General features: G+C 44.7%; 1 protein-coding gene across 1 annotated transcript; it reads right to left on the bottom strand.

Moving 5' to 3' along the window:
• Positions 1-2,250: 2,250 nt before the first annotated feature.
• Positions 2,251-8,944, bottom strand: TUBA8 (tubulin alpha 8). Its single transcript, XM_007937011.2, has 4 exons — positions 8,722-8,944; positions 6,208-6,356; positions 4,146-4,826; positions 2,251-2,544 (listed from the first exon to the last, which is right to left on the bottom strand). Exons 1-4 carry the CDS (start codon positions 8,747-8,749, stop codon positions 2,251-2,253), a joined length of 1,152 nt encoding a protein of 383 aa, XP_007935202.2. The 5' UTR covers positions 8,750-8,944.
• Between the last annotated feature and the right edge of the window lie 267 nt (positions 8,945-9,211).

Below are 9,211 nucleotides of genomic sequence, written 5' to 3' on the forward strand. Positions count from 1 at the left end.
AAAGAGGCACGAGAGTGTGTGAACTCCCTAAAAACAACCCTCTAGAAGTCATTGGCATCATTTCTTGCCTAATCTTCCATTTTATTTTACTATTGTCAGGGCTTCCAAGGAAAATAAAATAGAAGCATTGAAGGAAAGTCAGCAGTTAAAGAGGTGTATATTTCATGTGTAGGAGCTCTGGTAGCTTAGTGCCTAAGGCACTTGACTGCTAACCAGAAGGCTGGCGGTTTCAAACCCACCAGCCACTTCTCGGAAGGAAGAGGGGGGCAATCTACTTCCGTAGTGATACTACCTTGGAAACCCAAGGAAAGGTAGCTATGAGTCAGGTCCCACTCGATGGCACATAACAACAACAACAACATATTTCATGTGTAGGGACCTACTATGGACCCACCCCTGTGTATTTCACTGGCAGTTGAAAAGTAGCCTTTCAGTTATTCCTAAAATCCTACCAGAGCCAACTTCAGGGAAGAGATGTACTAGCTCATCTTCTTCTTTGTAAATGATGTAAAATTGTTGTTTCTCCTCATTCCTCCTTTTAAGCAGCAGCAGTTGGGACCTAGCACAAAATCCAAGGGATGAAATAGTGTACAGTAGACAAGCAAATAGAATTGGTAGACCCTGCTATCTGAGTTCCACTTCTTACCATCTCCAGCACATAGATTCTGTATGTTTCAGTTTCTTCATCTATAAAATTAGCATGATGTTCATCATGAGATCATTGGGAGGATTCCGGTGAGGCATATAAAGCACCTAGCTCATAGTAGATACCCTGCTTGAAATCTTCCAAAGGCACTTTGTGGTGGTTATGTTTGTGTGTCAACTTGGCTGGGCCTGGTTGAGTGGCTGGGCAGCTGAATGTAGTATTCCCCATGATGAGACTGGTAATCAACTCCAGGTGCAATCTACCACAAGCAGCTGAGTAGCTGCCTTAGGGATGTAGTCTGCTTCCTGTATATAAGCAGAAACTTTGAGAATGGTCTCTAGCTTGTGGCATGCTTGGGCCCTGCATGTAGCCGTGTTGTTGTTCAGCAGCCTGCTATGCTCTGCCACCCTTGGGACATAAAATGAACTTAAGTTAATGGCCTGCTGTGTGGTTTGGTAACATCAGGAGTGTGCCTTTTTACTTGTCAACCTTGGGGCTTCTCAGCCTCAGCAGCCTGCAGCTGTCTGAGTGAAGAAACGCCTCTAGCTCCAGTGGGCCAGGAGCAGGAGGCAGAGCTGGATCCCAAGGTTTAGGGGCTTTCACCTAGCCCCTAGAGCCTGGCACTTTGAACTTGGACTTAAAGCCTCCAATTTGTAAGAATAAACTTCCATTTGTTAAGGCCATCCCATTTTGTGATATATTCTTGTTAGAGAGGCACTAGGTAACCAGAACTTACCTGTTAATGGAAAAAAAATATATAAACTCCTTGTGATGGTCTATCCCAGTGGAAATGCTCTGGCCCCTGCCTAACTCTTGGGTCTCATCTCTTCATTTCTCACCACCTCCCAGCCACAGTGACCTCTGTTCTGTTCTTCAGATACTCTAAGCTTATTACCACATCTGTGCTTTTGCATGGTCCCACCTGTGCCCATGGTCTCCATGAGACCTCCTCTGATCGATCAATCTAAAATTAGCACTCCCCCAGACACTTTCTCCCTTCACTGTGTTTTTCCTTCCTCATTTACTATCTGAAATGATCCTGTTCGTTGCATTTACAAGGGCAGGACATTTGTCTGTCTTATTTATCACTACCTCTCTAGCTCTTAACAAAGTGCCTAGCACATCATACATACCCAAATAACTGATGAATGAATGAACATGTGATAAGTCTAATGGTGCCTGGCCCATGCTACAGACCCATTAATGAGAACTAATGCTAACTCCCTATCCAGAATCTTCCCAGTGCCTAGATATTTCCTTTCCCAAAATGTTCTACCATTCTGCAGTCAGCAGGCTCAGTTTGGGGTTGGACCTAGCCCAAGCAGGAATTAAAACTTCGATTAGGCCTCCTAACATATATAACTTGTCTTCATTCTAACCCAGAGACAGTGACCCTCAGTTTCTTCGGTGGCACAAAGCTGCTATTACCTAAGAAATGGTATGCCAGAGCTCAGCCTCCATTTTTGGCCCAGACACTCCTTCTCTTACATAAGACAGAAGTCAGCCTGGGGTTGAGAATATAATCTGTTACTCTTGGAGTAGTTGAATATGCTTTGACAGGAGTGGCATAAATAAAGAGACACAGCCAAGGGGAACATGTATATTTAAAATTCCTCCCCTTCATTTTCTTCTTCAAATGAATCAGTCCCCACTTCTTCATAATCCTTCTCCAGGGCAGCCAGGTCCTCCCTGGCCTCGGAAAATTCTCCTTCTTCCATTCCTTCTCCAACATACCAATGCACAAAGGCCCGCTTGGCATACATGAGGTCAAACTTGTGGTCCAGGCGGGCCCAAGCCTCTGCAATTGCCGTAGTGTTGCTCAGCATGCACACAGCCCGCTGGACTTTGGCCAGGTCCCCTCCTGGCACCACGGTGGGTGGCTGATAGTTGATGCCCACCTGTGGAACAGAGAGAAAGGAAGAGCAACAGAGGAAGATGCAAGTCGGTCAAAGCATAGCTGGTTGGTAGCTCCTCAACACTGGGCAGCTTGGTCCCACCAGTGTGGTAGCAAGACAGAGTCATGAGTGTGGAATGGGACTACAGGACAGAAGGTGAAAAGAGGGAATCAGGAGGTTGGGGAGGCAGGCAGGTGGAGAGAGGTGAAGGCTGAAGGAAAAGTGTAAGTGAGTGGGATTGAGTACAGGCAAATTCAAGGGACAGGAGTTGAAAACCTGGAGAAGGAAAAGAAGAGAACAGGACTGGAAATGGACAGAAATATTAGTGGGATGCTTCAAGTAGACAAGCTAGAATAATGAGTGATAGTATTAAGAGAAAGGTATATAGTATATATGTATGTCTAAAAGGGAAATAGTTGCTGTTACTAGCAAATTAAATTCTAGACTTGAAATTAAAAAGTTTATTCTTTCCCCAATGATCTCTTGAGTTCCTCTTAGTTATGCTGCCAGTAAATTTAGAGAAGTTATTTAAGGGTCATTTAAAAGGTCATGGGGTTATTCCAAAGCAATAAATCAAATGATCCAGTAGGTCTTGGACATGGTAATGTTGTTAACCAAGCCCTGAGGAATGTCTCTGGGGAACCAGGCTTCTTAGAAGAAAAGGACTTCTATTAAAGAAAATTGGTTAAAGGACTTGCATGAACTAGCCAGTTTCCCAAGTTATAGTAGCAGAGCCAGGTCCCCCAGACTAACCCCAGATAGGCTAACAGTAAGCCTGTAACCCAGAGCTCTCCCTTCTACCCACAAACACATATACCAAATACAGGCCAACCCCAAGAACTGTGGGGTACCTAAAGAAGTCAAGGATGACAAAGTGTGATATTATTTATGGGACAATGAGAACCATGGTGCTGCCCAAGAATACCTCTCCTACCCAAGCCATCAAGTCTTAATTGCTAATCTCTTAAACTCATAGCTTTAAAATGCACATCCTCTTGAGTAGGTGAGATTCACACCAGGCAGTGGAGAAAACACTCATTTAATAGGACCATCTGAGTGGAGGAGAGTGATGCTGAGAAAGGGGTAACGGGCTGGGAAGGGAAGGGCAATGAATATAAACTTTGCCACATCACATACTTTGCTAGATTTGGCCCTGCCCAGCATAAATTCTGTGCCTGGAGCCAACTCTCCTCTCTTCTGAACAGTAGCATCCTTTGACCTGAGTCAAGTGGGGATAAGCGTTCTTGGGAAGGATACAAGAGGATGAAGTTCAGCAATATCCACCCTCATGGCATGTGCTCTTTTGAAATGTAGCCAAAGATGTAAGTGCTACATTATTTCTCTTTTAAGACATGATCCCAGAGTTACAGCTTAAAACAAAAAGGAGAATGAGAAGACTTTCACTTTTTGTCAGTTTCACATGTCTCTCATTTTTTTCTTGCCCCCCCAATAATTCTCCTACTAGCTTATTGTTTGTTTTCATTTGAAAAGAAAAAAAAAAAAAAAAACCTTCATTTAAAAAAAAAAAATGCCTTGACTCTTTTGCAAGAATGACAGAACTGTTTCTCTAGTTATCTGTTTTTCTCTAAGTCATGCTTTCTCACCTTGAAGCCTGTGGGACACCAGTCTACAAACTGGATGGTCCTCTTGGTCTTTATGGCAGCAATAGCAACATTCACATCCTTGGGCACCACGTCCCCCCGGTAGAGCATGCAGCAGGCCATGTATTTGCCATGTCTCGGGTCACACTTCACCATCTGGCTGTTGGGCTCAAAGCAGGAGCTGGTTATCTCCGCCACAGAGAGCTGTTCATGATAGGCTTTTTCGGCAGAAATGATGGGCGCATAGGTGACCAGAGGGAAGTGGATGCGAGGGTAGGGTACCAGGTTAGTCTGGAACTCAGTGAGGTCCACATTGAGGGCCCCATCAAAGCGGAGAGAGGCAGTAATGGAGGACACAATTTGGCTGATGAGGCGGTTGAGGTTGGTATAGGTAGGGCGTTCAATGTCTAGGTTCCTGCGGCAGATGTCATAGATGGCTTCATTGTCCACCATGAAAGCACAATCTGAATGTTCCAATGTGGTGTGCGTGGTCAGGATGGAGTTGTAGGGCTCCACCACTGCAGTGGACACCTGTGGGGCCGGGTAAATAGCAAACTCCAGCTTGGACTTCTTGCCGTAATCCAGAGAGAGGCGTTCCATCAGCAGAGAAGTGAAGCCAGAGCCAGTGCCCCCACCAAAACTGTGGAAGATCAGGAAGCCCTGCAAGCCAGAGCAGGCATCTGTCTGGGGAAAATAGGACATGAGAAGAAAACATGAAGAAGACAAACAAGTTTCTGGGAATAGCCCCACATGGACTAAGCCAAGCAACCCACTCTATCTGACACATCCCATCCCTCAACATTTTTATGTGGGTGAAATCAACACAGCCTTGGAAGAATAAGGAAACACAGAAGGAGTTGCACTGATCTTGGGCAGACTAGCTAAATATGGAGTAGACATGGCATACATACAATTTGCACATCACATACAATATGTACATGCTTATAGACACACAAATGTTTCAGCGCATTGTCTTGGTTCAACCAGGAGTAAGAGTTCAGAACCACAGTGACTAATGCCTTTGTCCCTTGAGAGCCCCGATTCCCTGCACAATTCTCCCACCCTGGTCATCTAATTTCATATGAACTGCTGACCAACCTCTACATCTCAGTCCAACCTTGGAAGGTGGTTCAGAGTCAGAGAACCAGAGTTTTAATCTCAACTTTTCTGTTTCCCAGTTGTGAAAACATGAACAGGTTACTGAACCTCTCCAAACTTCCTTTTTTTTTTTTCTTTGTTAAATGAGGACAATAAAAAGATTCATCTTGTAAGGTTGTTGTGACAATTAAATGCAATAATATAATGCATTGAGCAGGAACCTAACATGTCATAAGTACTAACAGAAGTTTATAGAATTATAGGATGTTCACAGTGATTATAAACTTAGAAGGATCACAAACTGTTTTGAGACTGATGACCCCTGTAAGCCCTTCACTACACAGAAAAATAAACATATACAAAGATTTGGCATCCTTGGCTCCCAGGTAAAGAGTGCCTGATCAAGACCAATCTAATTTTAACAGGTAAGCAAGTGGGGACTCAAATAAAGTGATCTACCCTACAACTCAGAATTTAATAATCTGACCAGCCTGGCTCAAATCCTAACTGCACTTTCTAGTTGGGTAACCCTGGCTAAGTTATTGAACCACTTGGGCCCTCAATTTCTTCAACTGTAAAAGAAAAGATCTTCTTCATATCATTATTAGGGTAATTAAATGAAGGAATATATTTAATGTCTGACATTTGTAAGTATTCAAATATATCAGCTCTCTTCCCCTTCCTTCTCTTACAAGTTAAATGCTTTGTTGATCTATGCTGCCAATGAGCAAAGACCTAAGCCTCTGGAACTTTCCTCAGATACTAACCTGGAGTATTATACATATGAACAGGGTATCAGCCTGTAGGGTAGGCCATGATGCTCAAGTGGAGGAAGGGACACCATCCCTGTGAATGCTTCTTACAGAACAGAGCAGAAATTTCCTCTTCTCAGGGAATCATGTGTTTATTTACAGAGCCTGTTGACTCCAGCCTGACTCACCAATCCCCTGCTCTTTTTGACACTTACCAGCTTCCGTATGCGGTCCAACACCAGGTCGATGCTCTCCTTGCCCACTGTGTAATGGCCCCTGGCGTAGTTGTTAGCTGCATCTTCCTTTCCTGTGATCAGCTGCTCTGGATGGAAGAGCTGGCGGTAGGTTCCTGCCCGAACCTCATCTGCCAAGAGTGGGAAACCATCAGGTCTTACCACCTGGGTCCAGGAAAGAAGCTTCCCTCCCCATTGGAATACCACATGCCATGCTTATAGGTGTCTCTCCATTTCTCCCATCTGCAAAGGTCCACTGAGGTGGAATCAGAACCATTAGAATAAATCTGTTAATCCAGAAGCTTGTGACGGGCAGGCAATGAGAAGCAGCTGCTCTATGGGCTGGAACTTCAAAAGGCCTCAGGTTTGCAAAGCTTACCTAATGCCAGAGTTGACTGCCTCTCCTTCCTTCCACTTTGACTCCTCAAAGCTTTCCTCTTGTTTTTTCTTTCATGCTTCAAAGTTACCCTTGATACCAATAATCTAACCCAAATTCATTTGTATAAAAATGTACTAGGGATAAGGAGAGAGAGTCAGGGTGATCTGTCCAGATCTTACCCTCTCCCAGGAACTGTCTCACCCCCCCCCCCTCCACTCCAAGGTGCCAATAACATAGGTCAGGCTTTAGAAATATTTTGGAATGACTCTGAAGCATTCATTCCAGGTTTATAGAGCAGGAACCCTAGAGAGGCTGTCAGGGGGGGTCTGGATATGTGGGCAACAAAGATGCTCCAAGACCCAATTTCATTGCCTTTTTAGTGTCTCTCCACTACCCAAGAAAAGGCACACATTTGCACAGTAGCATGGGAGGGCAACCTGAACTTTTTGTATGTGCACAATGCATCCAGGATACCTGTAGTCAGTCACCTCTAGAATCTAGTGTTCTAATGACAGGAATTTCCCCAGACATCTCTGTGGAACTTATGAGCCAGCCTTGAAGCTGAGGAAATCCTGATGTTGAGATGAGGCTTGACCCAGGGGTCTAATCCCAGGGCAAGTGGCAGGGAAGGGGGGGGGAGGGGAAGGGGCAGAGCAGCAAGAAACAGCCAGACACAAGTCAGAATTTCTCGGTTTTTCAAGCTCCAAATGAGGTTCATTCAAGCTCCAAATGAGGTTCATTCTAGAACTACAGCAACCCCTAGTGGTGAGAGAAAATGCCTGCTGTTACTCCATTTTGTGTGTAAGAGACTGCAAGAAGTGTTTTACCAAGAGGGAGAACAATGTGGAACAAAACTCAAAATCATTTGGAGGCAAAAAAAAAGAAGGTGGGGACCAGGTTTGCTGGTCCAATAGAGCCTGGTGTAACCACTGAGACTATGGCCCCTAGCTGCCCTTCAGGTCTGGAATTGAACCCACAACTGTGGTTTCCAGCCAAACAAAGTACAGGCATGTGAGTTAAACATTTACCTCAAGTAGACACATGCCCTGGAGAGAACAATCATGGGAGAAGGAAGGCCTGCTTATGCACAGGGAGATAGCTCAGGGTGCAGAAGAGTATGAAGGGATGGACACTGGGAGGAGGTAACTATGGGGAGGAAGTGGGAGGGGAGCTGCTGCATTGTAAATTTTGGTCAATGACATGAGACAAAGTATATGTGAACTGCTGTATGAAAAGTGAATTTACTCTGTAAATCGTCACCCAAATCCTAATAAAAAAAAAAAAAAAAAATTGTTTTACCAGAGCTGTGAGGACTCAAAAAAACAGTCCCTGCCATCATGTCAATTCCAGTTCATGGTGAGCCTATAGGACAGAGTAGAATTTTCCCATAAAGTTTCCAAGGCTGTAATCCTTTTGAAGGCGACTGCCACATCCACTGACCTTTTGGTTAGTAGCCGAATGCCTTAACCATCATGCCACCAAAGTGAGGATAAACTGCAATTATTTTAGAATCAGAAACCTATGCTTTGAGCAAACTGACTACTTGAAAGTGTCTTAAAATTTCTAAAGTTGTTTTGTTTATACTTAGTATTTATTTAATAACAATCTTGACAGTTTTGGTTTTTCTCTGAGGGTTTCAGGGTTTAAGTTGAGGGCATTTTGTTCTGTGTAGGTTAGAGCTATAATGGGGGGAACAGAGATCCCTGATCCCTATTGTGAGACTCCCCAAGACTGTGAAGATCCCAAAACGCTGGCAAAAGCCAGGGAGCTCAACAGAAGGGCAGTATTTGCACAGAGAGCTAGCTGAGAGGGCAGGAATGCATAGGAAAGGGAGGACATGAACTACAGGGAGGAAGGGGGAAGAGAGCTGTTACACTGTGGGGAATTGTACTCAATGTCATGAAACAAAATGTGCATGAACAGGCTGTATGGAAAATTAATTTGCTCTGTGAACTTTCACCCAAATCACAATAAAAATTTAAAAACAAACAACCAGGAAGCTCTAATTCAGCCACCTCCATCTTCCACTTAGAGATTCTGCTTCCTTCCTTGTCCTGGACCAAAGCCTCTGCATTTTTGTGTTGTGTTCTCTGTGACAAGATCGATCTCATACTCACCCACAACAGTAGGCTCCAGGTCTACCATGACAGCCCGGGGCACATGCTTCCCATTGCCAGTCTCGCTGAAAAAGGTGGTGAAGGAGTCATCATCATTGATCTTGCTGGCCTGGACACCAAAAGTGCCATCAGCCTGGATGCCGTGTTCCAGGCAGAAGAGCTCCCAGCAGGCATTGCCAATCTGAACTCCTGCTTGACCCACATGGACTGATATGCATTCTCGCTGTAGAGAAAGAGAGTGGAGTCAAGGTCAGAGAGTTTTTGGCCCCTCAGCCTGCCTATGCCCTGCATCCCTCACATCTGAAGACTTGTTTCTCCTTGGCATTCAGCTTCCAGGGAATTTATCCCTTCAGTCACGCTCCTCCAGAACCAGGTGGTGTCAAAGGTTTCAGGTGCATAGGCCCTGTAGTGGTTATGTTTGTGTGTCAACTTGGCTGGGCCTGGTTGAGTGGCTGGGCAGCTGGTGGTAGTTATTGGCAATTAACTCCAT

The sequence above is a fragment of the Orycteropus afer genome, unplaced genomic scaffold (assembly GCF_000298275.1).
Source record: "Orycteropus afer afer isolate SDZICR_OR568_19922 unplaced genomic scaffold, OryAfe1.0 scaffold00040, whole genome shotgun sequence".
NCBI lineage: Eukaryota > Metazoa > Chordata > Mammalia > Tubulidentata > Orycteropodidae > Orycteropus > Orycteropus afer.

Bases quoted from the DNA above. Each gene is read 5' to 3' on its own strand.
- TUBA8 (XM_007937011.2), bottom strand. From the start codon at position 8,749: ATGGTAGACCTGGAGCCTACTGTTGTGG. The intron at 6,357-8,721 runs GTGAGTATGAGA...CACTCTTGGCAG, and splicing joins CCTGGAGCCTACTGTTGTGG to ATGAGGTTCGGGCAGGAACC. The intron at 4,827-6,207 runs GTAAGTGTCAAA...TATTTTCCCCAG, and splicing joins TGGACCGCATACGGAAGCTG to ACAGATGCCTGCTCTGGCTT.